We start from the raw sequence: 22,158 nt of genomic DNA, 5'->3' as shown, positions 1-22,158 counted from the left end.
TTTGGGTACTACATGACAGCTGTTTTAACCACACCCAGCGGTTGATGACATAGCTAGCTGAGCTATGATTCTGTTTATTTCACCAGAACTGCTCTAAGGACTGAGAGTCTTGTGTACAGTTTTTGGGAGGGGGGGGGGGGGGGGGGGGGGGGAGAAGCAGATGTGCACTATCCCTTCTTTTATCACTATGGTATACATTTGCCTGGAGATAAAGAAGAAGAAAAAATTACTGCTATGTGCATAACTTCGTACATGTTACACTAGGACTGTTTTAGCATGCAGGAATTACACTGTACTGGGACAAAACAGATTGGGACAATGGACTATTTGTGAAACCCCATTGAATCCCCATAACAAGCTTTTACTGGGGGACTGGGGAACAGGACACTTGTGGCACAGTCTGACAAACAATTACACTGCTGAGTCTGACCATATGCAGCAGGAAAGTTGGGCATCCTGGATTAGATCCTGCAGAATCTCTGCTAGACACCTGTGCTTTCAAACTCTTCACACTGCAGTTGCATTTGGGGAACAGTAATCTGGTTTATCCATCCACTCAGACTAACGGAATGGAGCACACTTGTATGATGGCTCATATCTCACAAATTAACAAGTTGTTCCCATGAGATGCTTCCTGGAGAGGGGCCAGTTTGGGGCTGTGCTCAGGTACGCATCAATGCCTCTTACAGGGTTGATTTGGCCTCTTTTGTGGCCCTTGTACCTGAATGGGTGTAACAAGGGATTAGCTATTGGTTCAGCAAGAACTAGTGCTGTACTTCATTGACTTGGATTTGTAAACAAAACTGTGGCTTTATGGCATAACACATATATATTTCTCATTAGCAGTGTGCTTTGAGAAACATTCTGAAGAGTTAAATTCACTCATCTTGCTTTGCTCTTTTTACCTCCTAATTTTTCTGATGTTTAACCTCATTAGTTTCCCTTGCAGCCAATATATTTAATCACAATGGAGAGTTTGCATCATTATTGTGACAGGGTTTTTGAATTTTCATTGTTACCTTGGTTTTGAGGGGACAGACTTTGACATTTAAGGTCTCAGTCAGAGTCTAAAGGTTTCTTTTCTTTAAAAGAAGTTTCAGGATAAATTTGATTGGCCATTTAAAAATTATATTATTAGTACAAAGAAAATAATTGGGATTTTTGTGGGCTTTGGGTTAGTTTTATCTTAACATTAAAAAACGGCTTCATTCCCCAAATTAAATTATGCAACCCATTTGTTCATAGTGCTGACTAGCCTCCAAGATATTTGAAAAGAAAATTGAAGAAATCCATCCATAAAATGAAAAGCAACCTGAGATACCCCGTTTTAAAAAATGGAATTTGCAAAGACAATGTTTGGGGCTTCAGACACAGGACTCCTAATTTAAGTAACTCAGAATGTGAATGCTAATCTCATGTTTTATAGTTTAAAAAGTAGGTTCTTTTCCATATAAAATAATAAAATGTAGGTGTATAAAATATTTATTATATGAACCCATGTTAACTGATCACTAGGGCTGAGAGACTGTCACTGTGATTTTTCCTAAAACTCACAGATTAATCATTGTCTTCCTTGCAGCTACTCATAGTTGGCCCTGGGATCCATGAAACCAACTGCCAAAGATCCCTCTAAACTGGGGGAGGGGGGTACTCCAGCCCAATTTGTGGCTATAGAATGATGTCATTTGGTCTGCAGTGGATAGAGCCAAAACTATCATAAGATTTCTCCCAGCTGCATGCAGCTAAACTAGTCCTGCCAGTCAACCAATGGACTGTCTTGGTCTAGCTCAATAGCATGGCCCAGTTCATAACGCAAGGATTGAGAGTACGGCACTCTTGCATTCTAATCCCAGCTCTAATGCGGACACCCTCTGTGGCTTAAACTGCAGCAAGGGAGATTTAAATTGAAGATTAGGAAAAACTTCTTGTGAGGGTAGTTAGGCACTGGGACACATTGTCTAGGGAGGTTGTGGAATCTCCATCACTGGAGCTTTTTAAGAACAGGTTGGACAAACACCCGTCAGGGATAGTCTAGTTATTGCTTAGTCCTGTCTTGAGCACAGGGGACTGGACTAGATGACCTATTGAGGCCCTTCCAGTCCTACGATTCTGATTCTATTGTCAAGTCACTTAACTTCTCAGACTCAGTCAATACCCCTCCTGTGTAAAATGAGGACACTAATATTAATCTCCCTTCCACTAGGGGTGTGATGATGATTTAGTACAGTGATCAAAGTGCTAATAGACCTAAATGCATACAAACCCTCACTTTATCAAAGATGAGGAGTGAGACCTCATGAGGCCCTTGTGAAGTAGGTTATCTATGTAACAAACAAGGAAACTGAGGCAGAGCGCGCTTCAGACTTGCCCAAGGATAGTGGAACAGCAGCAGATAATATGAGACAGAATAGTTAGTGGAAAAGCCATAAAACCATGTTGTACTCAATAGAGTAAAACGATCTATAAATGTTATCCATGTTAGAGTAAAGTAGGTCATAGGTATTGAATGCCCACACAAAAATCTTAGTCAGCTCTGAGTGATGGTTGCCAGGCATCCCACAACACAAACTCTAGAAATTGCCCCAAAAGGCAAAGTGTCCCACCTCACGTTCTTCCTCCTGTTCTTTTCGAATCTGCTCCAAACGAAACTGCTCTGCTTGTTCTCTCTCTTGTGCTTCCCTCTAGTCAAGAGAAAGAAACAATAATCACATTTACATTCAATTGACAGCTAAGCAGGACAGCCCATAGCCCTGTGCAACAAATCGCATTACCCACATAAAGGAAAGGAAACTCCACAAATGTTTCTTTTTCTGCTGGGGTAGGAGTGGTTTGTGCAGACCTGCCAGAGACAAGGGGCAGACTTCAGCTGTCACACCGGGTTCCACAAACAGTAGGGGAAACATTGTGCATTAATACAGCCTCAGACTGGGAGGAGCTTCTGAAAGATTGGGGCTGAAGGGGAGCATGCCACAAAGGTGGTATCCTCCCCTCCTGCTCTTTGGTGGGTGCATGTTCCCCTCTGAATGCAGATGGGGAGAAGAACACAAGCCCCTTAATTCTGGAGCAAGAATAGGAACATAAAGGAACAATAGAATAATACAAAATTTGCAAATAACTACACAAGTTTTTATTCAAAATTGGTATCTTGTCTATAGATCCACTAGTTAGAGATGGAAAAGGCCTCTTAGATCAAGTCATCTCCTTGCAAGGACAGGATAGAGGCTCCTTGACAGAGAGCATATCACATATTAAATTAATCCCGCAGTGGATCCTAGTCATAAGGCCAAAGGGAGCACTGCTACACAGGTCAAACTTTTTGGCCAGTATGTGCATGTGCCATATTTAAATGATATGATAAAGCCATGTGAACCCCCCAGTCCTCAATAATGAAAACAGTCATCTGAACACTGTGTACGTCCTCATCAGTGCACCACATAAAACATGTGCTTAATGAGCAACACATATTCTGAGAATTTCCAAACTTCAGCTACATAAACTACTGTGCTGAGCAGAAGCAACTACCCATGAAGAATTCCTAGTCACACAAGGTGAAACTCACTCTGAGTACTCATGCTCCGTGAGGGGGGAGTGCAGAACAGATGGCAAGGTGACTCCCCCACCAGAACCCAGAGCAGGCCTGCCTCACAGCCCCCATGACCACTATTCCAGTCTCTTGGTTGGAATTGTTACCACAGACCCTACATGTCAGTTGTGTGGGCTACTGGGGCCACTGGAGCTGTGTAAATATAAATCTGTGGCCTCTCTCTTGGCTTGCCCACAATGTGGCTTTGTATGCTGGCCTGTGTGGCTGGTAAGGAGTTTTCCTTGGCGTGTAGGGAAGCAGAGCCCTACATGGGGCTGAAGTTGTGTGGTTCTCCACAGCTGGGTGAATTTCATCCATTGTGAGGACATGCATGTCCTGGTATTCATGAAATTATTTCCCAACTCAGCAGGGGATATTCTTCACTATGCACACACCTTTGCTCTATCAGCTTCTAGTGAAATGCGGTAAGCTTCGTCCTGTTCTCTCTTCACATTCTCTCTGGCCTCACGTTCATCCTAAAATAAAAAAAAAACCCAACAAATTATTAATAGACCAATATTGTGTTTCTTCTATACTCACTAGCACTCTTTAGACCAAATGTTTTAATAGTAATTTGGTTGCATTACTTCTGCTTCTGCTTGCAATAGAGGCCCACAAAAGTGATTCAAGGTAAACTTTAGGTTTTTATATATACACGTGTGTGTGTATATATATATATATATATATGAGTGTGCATGTGTGTGAGAGAGAGCGAGCAAATATGATCTGCCTGATGCAGTGTTTAAATTGGTCCATTATAAATGTATAATTATCTATGTTTAGATAAATTGTAGGTTTGGAAAAGATGTCCTCAGGAAATGAATTTTAAATTTCAGACGCTGGATTTGCTGTTCACTGTCCAATGAAGTTGACATCAGGCACTGGCTAGTCCCACCATTTTAACCTACAAGAGAAGGGTCTGTTCCCAACTCCTTCATCAGGTAAAAATCCCTTTGCTTCAACAGGTTCCACCCAGGCTCGTTATTATTAAATATTAATGTTATGGTATCGCCAAAGGCCCCAACCCCCGTTGCTCTGTACAAACATAGAAAAGAGCCAATTCCTGCCCTGAAGGGCTGTCAATCTAAAGGCACAAACAGACAGTAGGGTGAAGAACTTTGGAAATGAACCTGCCGAAGAACTGGCCCAGCTTGGTTAGTTACATGGATTGTAATTTCATCAATTGGAAGTAGAGAGGTGGAGGAAAGGAGTAGGAAAAGGAGCCCACCCTTCTCCTTCCTTTCTCCATCACCGTGCAAACCACCATCATTCTCCCAGTGACTCAGGCCTGCAACCCTGGGGATCATCTTTGATTCGACCCTCTCACTGGACCCACATATTCAGGCCATTGCTATATCTTACTGCTTTTTCTTACAAAATATCTTTTAAAATCCGGCCTTGGCGCTTTGTCCACACAGCCAAAACTCTCTTCCACAACCTCATCATTTCAAGCCTTGGCTACTGCAACCTTCATGGTATTTTCCATGGTGATACAGAAAAGGGGGATGAGAGGAGATCTTGGGGGGAAAGGTCAAGAGCACAGTTCTGGTCATGCTGAGCTGAAGATAATGATTGGACATTTACAAAGATGTCAGAAAAGACAGGCCAACATACTAGACTGGATGAAAGAAAATAGCTCATCAATAGAGAGGTAGAGAGGTGAGTCATCAGCATAAAGATGGTAGTTAAAACCACGCTTGTGGATAAGAGCACCTAGAGAGAGGGTGTAAAGAGACAAGTGGAGAGGGCACAAAGGACAAACTCTGGAGGGCAACCCATAGAAAGGGGGAGAGGGGAGGAGGATGACCCACCTAATGAGACAGTAAAAGATTGATCAGAGAGATAGAAGAACCATGAGAGGACAGAGTTATAAAAGCCAATTAAGGACAAAATTTCAAGAAGTCGGGAGTGGTCAGTGGTGTCAAAAGTCACCAAGAGGTCAAGTAGGATAAGGATGGAGTCTAGGCCTACAGTTTTGACCAGGAACAGATCATTACAGTGATTTCCCAGGTGAATAGATAATGGACACCAGATTGGAAATAGTCAAGAACAGAACTGGAAGAAAAACACCAGAGAGTAGTTGTAGACATCATGCTCAATGATTCTGGAGGTGAATGGGAGAAGAGAAATTAGGCAATAGTTTGAGGGATTCAGAACTCTTCCTCTTTCAATCCATGGCCCACCACCACCATACTCAGGAGCCCCCACATTCCCGTAACCCAGAAATCATCCCTACTTGTTACTGGGACTGGAAAAGCAGAAACAGAAGCAGCAGGAAACGTATCTCTGTATTCCCTGCACCGTGCCTCCTCTGCTGCCTGCAGCCTAAGCACTACATGGACTCCAAGAGCTGGAGGCTGCAGGGAGCTTGTTCATATACCTCTGTACTCTGCTTCTTTGGGGCCAGCTCAACCAAATCCAGCATTTTCTGCTATGTCCTTCTTTCCTCTACAGTTTACAGAAGCTGGAGCAGCTCCAGCCCCACCAGAAGCTCCCCAGTAGCAGCAGGTAATAGTGCACTCTGCAGTACAACCCTATTTTACAGCTACGACATTACTGGTGGAGCTTAGCCCTATTAACACCTAATGGCCAGTCACCCTAGCTAACAAAACCGACATTTCTGAGCCCTGGTCTGCACTAAGTTTAGGTCGAATTTAGCAGCGTTAGATCGATTTAACCCTGCACCCGTCCACACAACGGAGCCGTTTTTGTCGACTTAAAGGGCTCTTAAAATAGATTTCTGTACTTCTCCCCGATGAGGGGATTAGCGCTCAAATCGACATCACCAGGTCAAATTTGGGGTAGCGTGAATGCAATTAGACGGTATTGGCCTCCGGGAGCTATCCCAGAGTGCTCCATTGTGATCGCTCTGGACTGCGCTCAACTCAGATACACTGGCCAGGTAGACAGGAAAAGCCCCGAAAACTTTTGAATTTCATTTCCTGTTTGACCAGCGTGGCGAGCTGATCAGCACAGGTGACCACGCAGAGCTCATCAGCACAGGTGATCATGCAGTCTCAGAATCGAAAAAGAGCTCCAGCATGGACCAAACGGGAGGTACTGGATCTGATTGCTGTTTCGGGAGACGAATCTGTGCTATCAGAACTCTGTTCCAAAAGACGAAATGCCAAAATATTTGAAAAAAATCTCCAAGAGTATGATGGACAGAGGCTACACCAGGGGCCTGCAGCAGTGCCACATGAAAATTAAGGAGCCCTGCTGTGCTCTTCTAATTGCCCTAGTGTCTGGCTGTGCATAATCAGTGGCCAGGCGATTTGCCTCAACCTCCCACCCCGCCATAAACGTCTCTGCCTTACTCTCACAGAGATTGTGGAGCACACAGCAAGCGGCAATAACAATGGGAATATTGGTTTCGGTGAGGTATAACCGAGTCAGTAAGCTGCGCTAGCGCGCTTTTAAACGTCCAAAGGCACATTCTACCACCATTCTGCACTTGCTCAGCCTATAGTTGAACAGCTCCTTACTACTGTCCAGGGTGCCTGTGTATGGCTTCATGAGCCATGGCATTAAGGGGTAGGCTGGGTCCCCAAGGATAACTATAGGCATCTCAATGTCCCAACAGTTATTTTCTGGTCTGGGAAGTAAGTCCCTTCCTGCAGCTGTTCAAACAGACCAGAGTTCCTGAAGATGCGAGCGTCATGTACCTTTCCCGGCCATCCCACCTTGATGTCGGTGAAACGTCCTTTGTGATCCACCAGTGCTTGCAGCACCGTTGAAAAGTACCCCTTTCGGTTTATGTACTGGCTTCAAGGTTGTCCGGTCCCAAGATAGGGATATGCGTTCCGTCTATCGCCCCACCACAGTTAGGGAACCCCACTGCAGCAAAGCCATCCACTATGACTTGCACATTTCCCAGAGTGACTACCCTTGATAGCAGCAGCTCAGTGATTGTGTTGGCTACTTGGATCACAGCAGCCCCCACAGTGGATTTACCCACTCCAAATTGATTCCCGACTGACTGGTAGCTGTCTGGCATTGCAAGCTTCCAGAGGGCTATTGCCACTCGTTTCTCAACTGTGAGGGCTGCTCTCATCTTGGTATTCTTGCGCTTCAGGGCAGGGGAAAGCAAGTCACAAAGTTCCATCAAAGTGCCCTTACGCATGCGAAAGTTTCGCAGCCACTGGGAATCGTCCCAGACCTGCAACACTATGCGGTCCCACCGGTCTGTGCTTGTTTCCCAGGCCCAGAATCGGCATTCCACGGCATGAACCTGTCCCATTACCACCATGTTGTCAAAATTGCCAGGGCCCGTGCTTTGAGAGAAGTCTGTGTCTATGTCCTCATCACTATCGTGATCGCACTGTCATCACCTCCTCGCCTGCTTTTGTAGGTTCTGGTTCTGGAGTTGCAGCGGAAGCGGTGGATGACGACAGATGCCAAGAGAATAGATATTGATACCGAACGATGAGAGGACCTGTGAGGTGGATTCATGGCACCAGGAGAGCAGAGTTGCAGCAGAAGCGGTGGATGACTGAGCTCATTTACTCTATTGAGCTCAGTCATCATTTACTCAATTGAGACTGAGCTTATTTACAACAGCAGGAGAGCAGAGTTGCAGTGGCAGCGGTGGATGACGATGGTTTGCAGACTTACTGCACTGTCTGCTGCCAGCAGCTTCCAGGACACAACAGCAGCGGTGATGGTGAGCTGAGCAGGCTCCATGCTTGCCGTGGTATGGTGTCTGCACGGAAAAAAGGCGCAAAACGATTGTCTGCCGTTGCTTTCACTGAGGGAAGAGCGACTGATGCCATGTACCCAAAACCACCCGTGACAATGTTTTTGCCCCATCAGGCATTGGGAGCTTAACCCAGAATTCCAATGGGTGGCGGAGACTGCGGGAACTGTGGGATAGCTACCCACAGTGCACCACTCCCCTGAGTCGATGCTAGCCACGGTATTGAGGACGCAGTCCGCCGACCTACTGCGCTTAGTGGGGACATACATGATCGACTGTATAAAATCGCTTTCTAAAGATCGACTTCTATAAATTCGACCTAATTTCCTAGTGTAGACATATCCTGCGGGAGCATTTAAGCAGAAATAATTTGTTCCCTATATTTAATAGAAATGAAAACTCAATGCCTAATAATTTATATATCATATATTTTTAAAGTATATTCTATTAATGTTCCTGTTTATCTACTAGTTTTCCTGTACATAAGGGAACAATTTTGCAAATTGATCATTTTTTCCCTAGGCCTTTCCCTTTCTCAAGAACATTTGGCAACTATTCAGTTTGAAATGCGATTATTGGAGAGGTCTGAATTATAACTGTAATTATTATGTCATGCAAACATGCCAAGAAGTACCTCAAACAAAACTCTAATGTATCAGCAGTTAAAAGAACTCTACATTAGCATACACCAGCAAGAAGACGACACAATTACAAAAAAAAGGTAACCAACCCCCAATTTGAGTGTAACAAAATCATTTTACAGTGAACTATTTTTCTTTATAAATGTGGGACCAAGGCCTTTTCTATAGTCTTCCATTTTTTACATTTGATTAACAGAAGATGCCTGAAACCATCAGTTTGCTGAGAAGGACTGAACTGTGAGTTACAACAGTAATATTTGCAGCGATGAACAAGGATTCTAGCCATTGTGACTAACCTGTTTCCCTCCTACTTTTGCTCCTTAGAAGCCCTAGTATGCTGTGCTTCTGACACACAAGGACACATGAAGGTAAACCCAAACAAGAAGAAACTAGATGAGACAAGTGGGATATTCAGTTAAAGAATTAAACAGGTGACGTACTTTACTCAAAAGGGAAGAAGGTCTCTTGAACATTACAGAAGCTATTCCCTACTCTTCTTGAAGAGTGGGTCATAATGGAAAGCAGAACACTCTTCTTTTGCCATATTGAGGACTCCCTTATGTATATCACAAATTCACCTTAAGATTGTGAGAAACAGAATGGTCACAAACTAGCTTATTGAGAGAAGACAAGTCACAGATAGTCTGGGGGAAGAGAGGCATTTTGAAAACCTTCCTAATATTTGCTTCAGAGAGAGAACCTTTTTAACTTTCATTTTTTGCAACTTGGTACATCAAACTCTAACTGAATTTCAAAGGTCACTCCAAAGTCCAGTGGTACCTTAGGGAAAACTGAAAGGTCAGGTGCAAACTACTGCTTCTTTCTTTTCTCAGAAGAGGAGGCCATAACTTAACAACGTAATTCCATCAGACTACTTAATCAAAGTCAAAAAGTTAACTAAAGGCAGGTTTCAAGTTTGTAAAAAACTGTCTACTAAAACTCTCACCACAAATGCCAAATCCCAAACCAGAACCTTGGTAAGAAATACACCTCTACCCTGATATAACACGACCCAATATAACACGAATTCGGATATAACGCAGTAAAGCAGCGCTCCGGGGGGGCGGGGCTGCGCGCTCCGGCAGATCAAAGCAAGTTCGATATAATGTGGTTTCACCTATAACGCAGTAAGATTTTTGGGCTCCTGAGGACAGCGTTATACCGGGGTAGAGGTGTACTACATTGATTCTTATTTTGCATTTTAAAACTGCCAAAGAAAAAAAGAACAGGAAACAACATTCACAAACAATTATTTGTGCTGAAGATGGAATCTATTTACTTACAGCAAACTATGACTTATTTCACAGAATACTGAATAATTCTTTCAAATGGAGCACAGTACCCATTGCTTTAAATTATGTCTTCTGGATGAGAGGGAAGAACTTCCAAAAAGGTTGACACTGTAAGTTCTTTTTCAAGCATTCCAATATGAGTTTCAAGCATTTTCCTAATAGCTTATTTCCTCCTATTCTTGGCAGTGAACATCCTCATAGAGGATGGGTTATGAAAAGGATATCAGGAATGTAAAGATTTATTATACATGACTGGCTGATCCTGATAGAAAGATGTGAAATCCCATAGCTAAACCTAAATCTAGAGGTAAACAATTACACGGCAGAGACCTAGTACTACTGTTCATACTTTGATCTTAAAGTCAGATTCCTAGGTAGACTAGATAGCACTAGCATCTAGACTTTTTAGCTAGGAAAGAGATGTAATCAGATAAAATGTTTCTATGTATATATTTGTGCTATGCTATAGTCCATTGGCTCTCAACGAGGTGTCCGGGGCACCCTGAGGGGCCACAAGCAGGTTTCAGGGTGTCCACCAAAATAAACTGGGCTTCAGCCCTAGGTGGGGCTTGGAGAGGGAGCGCCACTTCCACCCCCTGACTCACCTCAGCGGGCCACCCAGCCTGTCTGGGTTGGGGGTGGGCCGCAACCAAAAATTGCAGCATCACTGCAGAAAGAGATCTCCCCCTGCCATCAGAAGGGGTTTCTTCACAGTCACTGACTCCACGAGCAGGCAGCAGCTAGCCAAGGAGACACACCACTTCTCTGCCCTGCTACATCAGCACCTCAGAGAGCAGGGCCAAATGGAAGGCAGAAATCTGTGGAGGCAGGTGGCCCACCCTACATGTTGCATCTGGTTGGAGGTTCGCAGGTTTGTCTATTTAAGTTTAGGGGTCCCTGGGTAAAAAGAGGTTGAGAAGCACTGCTATAGTTGATTTTACTACTATTTTGCAAGAACAAACAAGTCAGAAGGTATTCTGGCAAAGCTATAATGCTTTTCTGGTTCGCAGTTACACCCTGGATAAATTTTCAATATTGTATATTGTGTTCTTTTAATTTTAAATGTAGTTCACTACTCCAGTCAAGTCTCTCCTCCAGAGACATCACACAAAGCAGTGAGGATGACTCACTGTTGCCAGAAAACAAAAACAAAAGAGACATGACAATGTAATGAGAGGACCAGAAGAAAACACTTGTCAAAGGAGCTACCAATGTGTAATGGTGAAAGGGCGCAGAAAGTAAAGAAAAGTATTAGTTGTGTTACTATGCCTGTAAACCAACAATCTTATATGATTTTTTTCATCTATCAAAGAAAAAGTACGTTAGTTGAGAACTGCCTTGTGAGACCCCAATTTACGTTGGAATTCAGGCACAGATGGATCATGTTTTGCCGAAAGTCACACAGAAAATCTGGGGCAGAGCTGGCTATTAAACTCACATTTTCTGAGTTCCAGTCCAATGACACAAGGTATCGTTATAAAATTATACAAACCATAGTTTATATAATAAAGAAATACTAATAAAGGTAAAAAACCCAGTTGTTTCTTAAAGGGAAAAATCAAATAATATCCTTCTTCTACTGCTGCAAAATCAAATAATTTCCTACTAGTGCCTGAGAAACAGAACGAGTTAGATATTAATAAGAGTGCAAGTGAGTCAAGTTTCATGTATTAATTTTATAGGTAAATGCCCATATCCTGAACTGCACAGCCAAGCACATATATTTGGCTCAATCATTCTGAAAGGCGGTGGAGCAAAGTGGATGAAACTTAGCTCTTTCATATCAGAGACCTTGGTTGTATTTCCAGCTCTTCCAGAAGATACTTCATGCAACCTTATTTGTTAAAAAATAAAAATTGGGGGGTGGAGTGGGGGAATCTACTTGCCTGCTTCCTAGAGTAGGTATAGGAGGCCTTGGTCAATAATAAGAATGTTACAAATTGCACAAATATATTAACACCAGTTAGTAGAGGAGGTGAAATAAGAACCCCATGGCTTCTGCCTTCGAGCAGTGGATATTTCATGGGGGTATGTCTCTCTCAGCATGACAGAGCTGTGAGATGTGGGATTCTGGGTCAGGTCTGCACAATATAGCTGTATTTAGGACTAACTGAGCATGCAGTCACATCCAAATTGTTTTTGCAGATTGAAAATTATGAGAAAAAAGGCATCAATTTTTAAAAACAAAGGTAAGTTTTGTAAGGTCAAAGTATGAATACATTGATTATGTTATTTCAATTAAAAATTGCTGAATTTTTGAGAACTACAATTTTTAATAAATTTGCTCAAAGTGTATTAATGTGTACACCATTTAAAAATCTTGGCTAATGACCAAATTCTGGTCTCAATTACATGTACTCAATGCCTGCTGAAATCAATGGGAGCTGTGCAGAATTTGGCTGTAAATTCCTGTGCAATTATTTTAATGAGCATATTTTACCATTTTGTAAAGCTGAAAATCAGATTTTTCTTGTTAGCAAAACTGAAAACCACACACTAATATTTTTCAATGATTCACTTAGTAGCTATGTACTTTTTCCCACATCAGTTTGAATTTTTAAGAAAAATTTTGTTCTGTTCACTATTACGGTGGAGCATGAAGTTCCACAAACAGCAATGATTACACTTTTCAAACACTTTGCTTTAATATCATATTTTTAAAGTTTATTTTATTATGGAGGCATGATTCCATTTTGCATCACAACTAAATAAATTCAGTTTTTCAAGCTACACTTGCTAAGTGCTTCACAAGTCAATGGACAGCAAGTGACATTTCACCTCCTTGACAGCAGTCTAACAATATTGTTCACTTAAAGCTGCTGGCAAAATTAGGATACTGACAGTTTATCTTGCACTGGTTCAAAAAGCATAATGTGTGAACAAGATCTTAAACATGATCTTAATCATACCAGAGATCATTACTATTACTATTAATATAATATACACACATTATGTAAGCAGACATATGAAATATATAGTATTATATATTATAAGCATGTGTGCGTATGTATGTATGTATGTATGTATCAAGTGAAGAAAAGCAGTGGTGCTTGAGATGCCACAAAAATTGTGGAAAGCAAACCTTTTCTTTGAAAATAAAACAATAATTGTATGAAACAAGTGTAATAGCTCTGACTATACACGAGTAGATTGGGAGGAAATTATAGTACAATTCACAAAGCTAACCATTCGAATATAAAGTACAGCTGCTGGAATTTCTCATTGTTCAGTTGTCACTCAGAAATGTTACATCATCCAATGTCAAAAAGCCATTATACTTCCATTTGGTGTCAGAATGATGATATAACAAGATTTTTAATTGACAGCTTATGTGGAAGGAAGTCCTTTTAAAATACTGAAGGGATAGTGAGATTGCAGCTATTATCCCAGGCATGGCTGGGATAATATTAGCTTGTCTTCTTTTTAGTAAATAAAATAAAATAAAAAAATTAAGTAAAAACCAAATAAGAAGTGGATGAAAATATCTGTCTTACTTTTAAGCTCAAGTAAAAGTTAACTCTAATATTTTACATTAAGTTACCCTTCTTTCATGGAGAACTGAACAGTATTATTCTCCCAAGATTCTTTTATGAAGATCTCTCAAGAGAAAATATATTCTCTTATCCTATAAAAAGCTTCTGCAATACAAAGAAAGCCCCATTGTGTTGCAGAAAGAAAACCTAATAACAACAGTATTCATAAAAGAGTCATTCATTTGGATCAAGGTTCTTCTACTGTTCTTACACAAGTCAGAGCAGGCACTTCATTTTGTATGCAGCAAAGGAAAATCCAGGCAAGTGAGGATGGATTTACATACAAAGAAACTGAATGAAACCAACAAAACAAAACACCCTTTGCTCATACAAGTACCTTTTTACAGCTAAATTCTGCTTTAGGATGACCTCACATGACTTCAGCAAAAAAGGAAGCCCCCATTCTTACCCTGATGAATTTATAATCTGAACAGGCAAGACGAAGGGGGCGGGGAGAGACAACCTACAAGCCAAGTGATCATTAAGGGGTGGTTAGTACCCCATTCTTAAAAAAACAACAACATATGAGTGGGAGAGAGAGGAAAGGGCAGAAAGAAGGGAATGGGGACATTGAGGGAGGAGGAAGGAAGGAAGGGGGTGATAGCGAGAGGAAGAAAAGGAGGGGCAGAAGCATGGAGGCTTAGGCTAGAAGAGTAGGGGCTGTGAGGGCAAGGGGTGGAGAGAGATTGGAGCAAACAGCCAATGAGTCGAACTGAAGGAATTTGGAGCTATTGAAATGAAAAAGAACCTGTCAGCTCCCGTGGAGGCCTGTTCCATGCTGCCAGTCCCCCACCCCTAATGGGAAAGAGTCGGAGGTACTCATATTTAAAGGAGTCGTGCTGCCATGGTGAATGCAGATCTAGGAAGCAGCAGAATGGAGACAATGGGACTCCACATGATTGCCCCAGCTCTCCATGGATGCCTCAAGATCCACCCTTATGGGTACTGGATAATTGACAGGGCCAGAAGGCCTATCTGTTTTTCAATGAACTGCAGCCACTTAGGAAAAAACATGAGCACCACCGTGGACAGCTCAGGGAAAACATCTGTTCAGTGTGCCATGTTGGTCCAAAAGGCAAAACAAGTGTTAGGGTGCATAAGGAATTGGTTAGAAAAAAATACTGAAAACAGTGTAATGCCACTATATAAATCCTGGGTACATTCCAACATAGAATGGTGCTTTTGGTTCTGGTCACCCCACCTCCAGAAAGGATTTAATGGAAGTAGAAGCAGTTCAGTCACAGGTGAAAATTAGAAGTCTGGAAAGATTTCCATATGAACAGAGATTGAAAAAAAACAGGACTGTTCATTTTAAAGAGGCAGCAAATAAGAGACATAATAGAATTATACCAAATTAATGAAGACTCTAGAGAAATTACATAGTGAGTTCCTGTTTACTCTTTTTCATAATACAAGAACAAGGGGATATTAACAAAACTGAAAGGCAACAAATTTAAAAGGAAATTTTTTTCACACAATACATATTTAATCTATGGAACTCACTGCTACAAGATTTCAGAGACAAACCGATCAGCAGGAATCGGAAAAAGAATTAGACATTATCTGGATGAGAACCCCCAAAGTTACACTAGACAGGATAAAAAATAATAAATACTTTTAGAAAAGATGCTTGTGGGCATAAGCCAACCACAAAGTGACAGGCAGAGTCAGGAAGAAACTTTCCCTATGAGAATAATTCTGTAGTTGTCCACTGCAGTCTTTCTGGCACCTTCCTCTGAAGCATCTGTTAGCAGCCATTGTTAGAGACAGGTCTAGGTGGATTTCTGGTCTGATCTGGAATAGCAATTCCTATGGTCCTTCCAATTACATGGGATGGCAAACTCTGCTCCTTTGATGGGATGATTTGGTGGAAAATCAGCATGCCTTAATGCTGTGGAGTTTTCCATCTAACTTTGGCACTCCTGTGGCCTGTTATGTAGGTGGTCAGGATTTAACTCTAGATCTTGGTTTTGCATGGAGATTACCTTAGTGAGTTGTGCCAGACCTTACTTCATGGATTGTCCAGCAGGGTCAGTTCTATCATAAAGGAAGAAGGAGTAATCACAACCAATCCTTCAGGACAGCAAAACTTGAGCAGATGACTATGAGTTGGAGATTTGCATGTTTGCACAGGGCAGCAGAACCTGCAGAGCTGCCTCTGGGAATGTAAGCCAGAAAGTGGCATTTACAAATGCTGAAAGTTTATTTGAAATAAAATCTTCATTTCACTGAACCACTCCTGAAGTTAAAAACCACAAATGCTTGAGGCTATTCCTGGGAGTATGAAAGAAAAACACCCAGTTTGTCTAAACAAACCAGTGCAATGAAGGCATTAGTTTGATTCACTGAAGATGACAGATTTGTACATTGTATAACTTAGACACATATGGTGTGGAATACATAGGATATAAAAATGCAATTTTGCATGCAAGAACCACAGAAATGATGCCGATGGTTATGACATTCATATGACAAATGAGATGACATACTTACACTATAAATGGTACCTAGGACAAAACAACAATTTAGCGTTGATCATTTGTTTTAAATGGACTTTTCAAGTATCAGAGCTGCTGTACATTTTTTTTTTTTTAAAAGGAGAGAAATCCTTTAGCAAAACTTACTATGGAGCATTACACTGGGGAGGAAAAAACCCAGATTTGTCCCAATCAGGTTGTTTTCGAATGCTGACATTGAATCTTGTTGTGTACAAAGTGACTGGCGAGATGACAGAAGGCTCCTTTCTCGAGCACTTTGCTGAACAAGGGACAGTTAGATATGCGAAGGTAGTTACTATACTGGCAGCACCAAAGAAGGGTTTGCTGAAGAAAGAACTGGCCAATGGCTCAGTTTAGAGTGTTGAAGGTACCAGAATCAAATAAGTCGTTGGCAAGGGCAATAATGTAGGGCATAAAGGTGGGGAGACAGGACTAAACAATGGAAGAGAGAAGAGATAAAGAAAAGGGAATATAGTAGAACCTCGCTTATTCACACCAGAGGCTGCAAGGCTCATTGCAAACTGCTGAATTTTGCGCATTAGTTAGGAAAAACACAATACAAATTAAGGATCCCCAAGAGCCACTTCTCCTGGATATTTGGCACCAGATTTGTTTAAGTATTTATTTCGGTGTTGGCGCACTCCGCATTGCAACATCCAACTGGTTTAGGAGCGTAAATCTTATTTTCAAAAGGGAGTGAGGCATGGGATCCTAAATCTCACTGTCAATGGGATTTTGCTTTCTATGTGCCTAAATCCCTTTTGAAAATGAGATGTATGCTCCTAAATCAGTTAGGCATTGCAATGCAGAATGCCGCAATGCCTAAATCTCCTAAAAGTCTGGGGCTTACAACCTGGTCGGCAGCATGGGAGAGTATCTACTGACAATTTCAGGTTGTCATAACTATAAAGGGAAGGGTAACAGCCCTCCTGTGTACCATACTATAATCCCTCCTGGCCAGAGACACCAAAATCCTTTTACCTGTAAAGGGTTAAGAAGCTCAGCTAACCTGGCTGACACCTGACCCAAAGGATCAATAAGGGGACAAGATACTTTAAAATCTTGGGGGGGGGGAAGGCTTTTGTTTGTGCTCTTTGTTTTGGTGGTTGTTCGCTCTTGGGACTAAGAGGGACCAGACATCAATCCATGCTCTCCAAATCTTTCTGAACAAGTCTCTCATATTTCAAACTTGTAAGTACAGCCAGGCAAGGTGTGGTAGTTTTATCTTTGTTTTCTCAACTTGTAAATGTACCTTTTACTAGGGTGTTTACCTCTGTTTGCTGTAACTTTGAACCTAAGGCTAGAGGGGGGTCCTCTGGGCTCTTTAAGTTTGATTACCCTGTAAAGTTATTTTCCATCCTGATTTTACAGAGATGATTTTTACCCTTTTCTTTAATTAAAAGCCTTCTTTTTAAGAACCTGATTGATTTTTCCTTGTTTTTAGATCCAAGGGGGTTGGATCTTGATCCACCAGGAGTTGGTGGGAGAAAGGAGGGGGGATGGTTAATTTCTCCTTGTTTTAAGTCCAATGGGTTTGGAGCTGTATTCACCAGGGAATTGGTGAAGAGTCTCTCAAGGCTACCCAGGGAAGGGAATTAGCACATTGGGAGTGGTGGCAGCGGACCAGATCTAAGTTGGTAGTTAAGCTTAGAAGTTTTCATGCAGGCCCCCACATCTGTACCCTAAAGTTCAGAGTGGGGAAGGAGCCTTGACACAGGTCTTGTAGTTAATGCAGAAAACTGCCATTTACAATTCAGGTAGTTTTTTTTTCCCTGTGAGAGTAGTAATGTTGAAGTAGGGAGATTGAGTACAGAGTTATGAAAATAGCACATATTAATTCTAGGTCAAATGAATCATTGTTTTAAAGACAGAGTTTCTGGATGAGCAGAGATACAAACATATTTTTATAAATAGCTTATGCTGTGAAATTAGGGTGTATTTGTGGCTTCTTTTTTGTATATTCAAATCTCCATCCAGCAATTACATAGAAAACAAACCTGCTATTTCCCGTTCAGACCATAGCAATAACTAGGGAAAACAAGTGTGACCTGTGGTCAAAATGAATGCCTTTGACTTTGCATTTCCACACTTTGGCAAGGCTTAGTGTCAATTGTAATGTCTTTACAACAGTTTTTCCATTTAAAAAGTTCGACAGATATCCTTTTTTTGCAAGTAAAAGTGAAGTGTCAGTGGAGGGTTATTTAGAATCAATGGAAAATTTTAATTTGGATTTGTAAAAATAAAGTGCTTTTTCAAGCAATTGTAGGTAAAATCTATATACCTTGAAGTTTAATCCAAGAGCAAGAGCATTAATGTTGCATAACTAGAAAAATAAACATTATGTTAGACCTACTGTTACTTAAATAACGTGAAGAAGTTGGACCAGCTGTGTAACAGTCAATGCTTTTACAGTAATAAATTTTGACAGCAAAAATAAAAAGAATGCATTACTGAGATATCATCAAATGAGCCATGTCATTACATGGGAACTCCACCCAGTATAAGCTTGTCAAAAAGTGTTACTGTAATCCATTGAGAAGTCTCCTCCTCAGGCAAGAAAGGAAAAATGTTTAGGATAGGCTCAGAACAGGTGTGTTGCATTTTAATGCCAGTACTTAATCATGGATCTCTTCACATTAGTTTCATATGTGACAAATTCAGACTCTCTTCTTGACATTCATGCAATGCTGAAATGATCAGTCAACAATCAAACTGAGAGCCAACAAATGTAAACAAAGAAGCTGAGGAGATATCTTTTTAGCACTGTACACACCCCAAACACAAAAGGCATATTAAATTATTACAATTTTTTCTTGCTTTTCCCAGATCAGTACTTTGAGGACTGAGGAATGCCATGCAGCCCCATCAGGTTCAGTCTACTGAAAAGGCCTATTGACTTGTTGGCCTACACTGTGCCAGCTTCTGCCAGTTTCTGGTTCAGGGCCCCCCAAGGGCAGAAAACCCTCCATGGAAGGTTGTGGTGGGCCCAAAGGTGACAGTTCATCTCCAGAAGTGGTAGTGCTGGCCAGGGGAGGGGGCATAGCTAGGACAGCCAGTGGTATGCACTGGTTCATGACATCACTAGTGTAGTGTCCATTGGCATCGTTCCTACAGATCTTCTGAAATAACTTAATGCTGCTTCTGGTGTAACCACCACCAGAGGGTGGTGGTGGGAACAAGCACAGTTGAATCTTTCCTTGGGACACAGTCGCTTTCTCTCGTGCAGGAAAGTGCCAAATGCACCTCCTTGTTTCAGTAGGGTCATTCTGACCCATCATCCCTATCTACCAGATAGATAAGTACCTCATTTTAGTTTGCCAGGCCCAAAAAGAGAAGAAAAAGGAGAGAAAGAGGGGGAGAGAAAAAGATATCCCTTCATGTTGTGTGTGCCTTCACAGTGATATTATGATGATAGAATTATGGCATCATTATGATGCATTTTGTACAAGATGGGTCATATGAGGTGTCATTGGAAAAAAGTTATGATTTGCTGAATATGATTATTCTATTAGTATGCAAGTATCATATTTGTATCTAAAGTTAGGGACATTGACTATGTATCTGTATTTCAATCGTGCTTACACCCACAGCTAGCCTTTCTGGTACAACAATGAAGAAGCCAGACAGGGCTGATGGCCCATCATCAAAGACAATGGACCCTGAAAGAACTTAACCTTCCTGTGAACGTTTTGGCCAGCCTGTAAGCAATGTCTGATATAACACTGCAAGGGCATGTGACCTGGACTCCATCTTGGGAAGTCACAAATTGGGATTTCCACAAATCGGTCGGGGAACCAATTTTGGAACAAAGGATTCCTGTCATATGCTAAAGCTATATAAGGCAGGGAGTGACATCTGTTGGTCTTCACTCCCCAAACAAGAGGACTCCTGGAAACACCTGAGGAAAAAAGACTGAACTGGGGGAAAGTGCTGGATCCAGGCTAAAGGGATTTTTAGCCTGTGTATGAAGACCTGAGAAACCCAACCTATAAAGCTAATGCAGTTTGTGCCTTCAGAATCTGTAAGTCTGCCTGTACCATCAGTTTGGGTGAGAATCTGCTAATTCATATCCAATTTGTCTAGTATATTAAACTTAGTTTGTGTTTTTGTTTATTTGCTAGGTAATCTGTTTGCTATCCCTTATAATCACTTAAAATCTATCTTTTGTAATTAATAAACTTGTTTTTGCTTTATCTAAACCAGTGTGGAGTGAAGTGCATGGGAAATCATACCTCAAGGGGCAACGGTTGTTGCATATTCCTCTCCACATTGAGGGGGAGGCGAACTGGATAATAAATTTACAGTGGTTGGGGTTTGGACCAGGATAGGATGGTACAGCTCTGGGATCCTAGACTGCAAAGCTGGAGGTTATTTTGGCTGTAGCCTATTGTTGGTTCACATGCAGTGGCTGGTCAGAGAGCCTACATGTAACTGCAGCTGGGCGTGTCCCTACCGGTGTGTACGCTGGTGGAAGTGTAAGACCGGGAGCGTGTCTGCAGATTGTCACAGCAGCACAGTGTGAGAGGGAGCTCAGGGTGGTGGGTCAGAGGGCTCAGTGGTAGCCCAGTTCCAGGTGGCACCCCAGGGGAACCCATCACATGCCTATGTTTATATCCCTCCATTGATCTAACCTCACATATACATGCTCCATGGAGTTGGTCTATGGTTCTCTAGAACTGGTTATATTGACGACAGTCTGACCATTCACCTCTTAGTCAAGTCAATCTGCTTCCTTCATCCTGCAGTGATTGGTTGTGCTGGGCTCGAACCTGCCATCTCCTTCTGCTGGCCTCTTTACTGAATCTGCCATGCTAACATGTACTCAATAATGGCATACTGCTGATTATGCCTTATAAACCCATTGCACTGTAGCATGGCCAATTCAGTATCAGAAGGGAGATGGAGGTGGCATATTCAATGCTGTGCTAGATAGGAGAGTATGACAGATGGTCAACATGGTGACATGGCACAGATGCATTGGGGTCCCCAAAATCTTTGCAAGCCAAGTATGGGTAGTGCGTTGGGGCTAGTTGGAGAGGGAGAGAAGGGATGGTATTTGATTGACTGCCTGGGATTGATGGGGAGAGAGAAGCCAGGGAAGGCAGAGTTGGCTGCCTGTAGAGGGAGTAAACAAGGAGGAAGAGAGGGTGGCTGAAAAGAACCAGCCTCTTTCCTCTCCAAGGTCCAACCCAGCTACAACTATCAAAATACACAGTGTGTGCCCCTCTATCCTGAGACAAGGAAATCCGATCACCATGGCTACCGATACAAATAAATGAAATACATTTTAATTTTTATGTAAGGCAATTCTCTTGGGACTCTTAGAAAAAAGTTTAGTCAATCAAAAGCAAATAAATAAACCCAGAAGTGAAATCCAATTAGCTAATTAAATGATGAGATTTTTGCACTTCATATTAAAAATATGCTTCCAAATCACTTTCATAAAAATCCAATGAAGCAAAACCAGTAAATTATCTTAAAACATTGATACTAAAGCACAACATTTTGCTGACTACATTACTGTTACCGACTAAAGGAGTTACTCCTTTTACTCCGCTAGCAGAGGTCTGTGCTGTGGTGCTGAGCATCCCACCTGCAATACCAACCAATGACGTGTGAGTGGAAGGTGGTAATAAATTGGTGCTTGAACAGATACTTTCAGCACCATAACATGCATCTCTGCACTTGAGCTAAAGAAGGGACTTCATTAACTGCCAGTAGTACCAGGCAGTTATCCTGTAGTGGATCAACCACTAGAGGGGGATGCAACATGTGCTATGCTATCATGAATTATGAAGTGTCTGTATTTTGAAGCTTTTCTATGCATACAGCTTATAAATCTATCACAAAAGTTCAACTATCCATGTTGCTCATTAGTGATTTTTTGTTAATTATAGGACGTGTATCCAGTTCTC

General features: G+C 41.8%; 1 protein-coding gene across 1 annotated transcript in view; it reads right to left on the bottom strand.

Annotated features, from left to right (window-relative positions):
* Positions 1–22,158, bottom strand: part of LOC112112195 (FAS-associated factor 1) — a 320,608-nt gene that overhangs the window by 31,314 nt on the left and 267,136 nt on the right. The window contains exons 16-17 of the mRNA XM_026651874.1: positions 3,979–4,059; positions 2,604–2,681 (exon numbers count right to left, since the gene is read on the bottom strand). Coding sequence (XP_026507659.1) covers positions 2,604–2,681; positions 3,979–4,059 — 159 coding nt within the window. The remainder of the gene's footprint in view (positions 1–2,603; positions 2,682–3,978; positions 4,060–22,158) is intronic.

Source organism: Terrapene carolina, unplaced genomic scaffold (assembly GCF_002925995.2).
Source record: "Terrapene carolina triunguis isolate 2854851 unplaced genomic scaffold, T_m_triunguis-2.0 Scaffold104, whole genome shotgun sequence".
NCBI classification, from domain to species: Eukaryota; Metazoa; Chordata; order Testudines; family Emydidae; genus Terrapene; species Terrapene triunguis.
The sequence above is the reverse complement of the archived record's forward strand: the minus strand, read 5'-3'. Positions and strand labels throughout refer to the sequence as shown.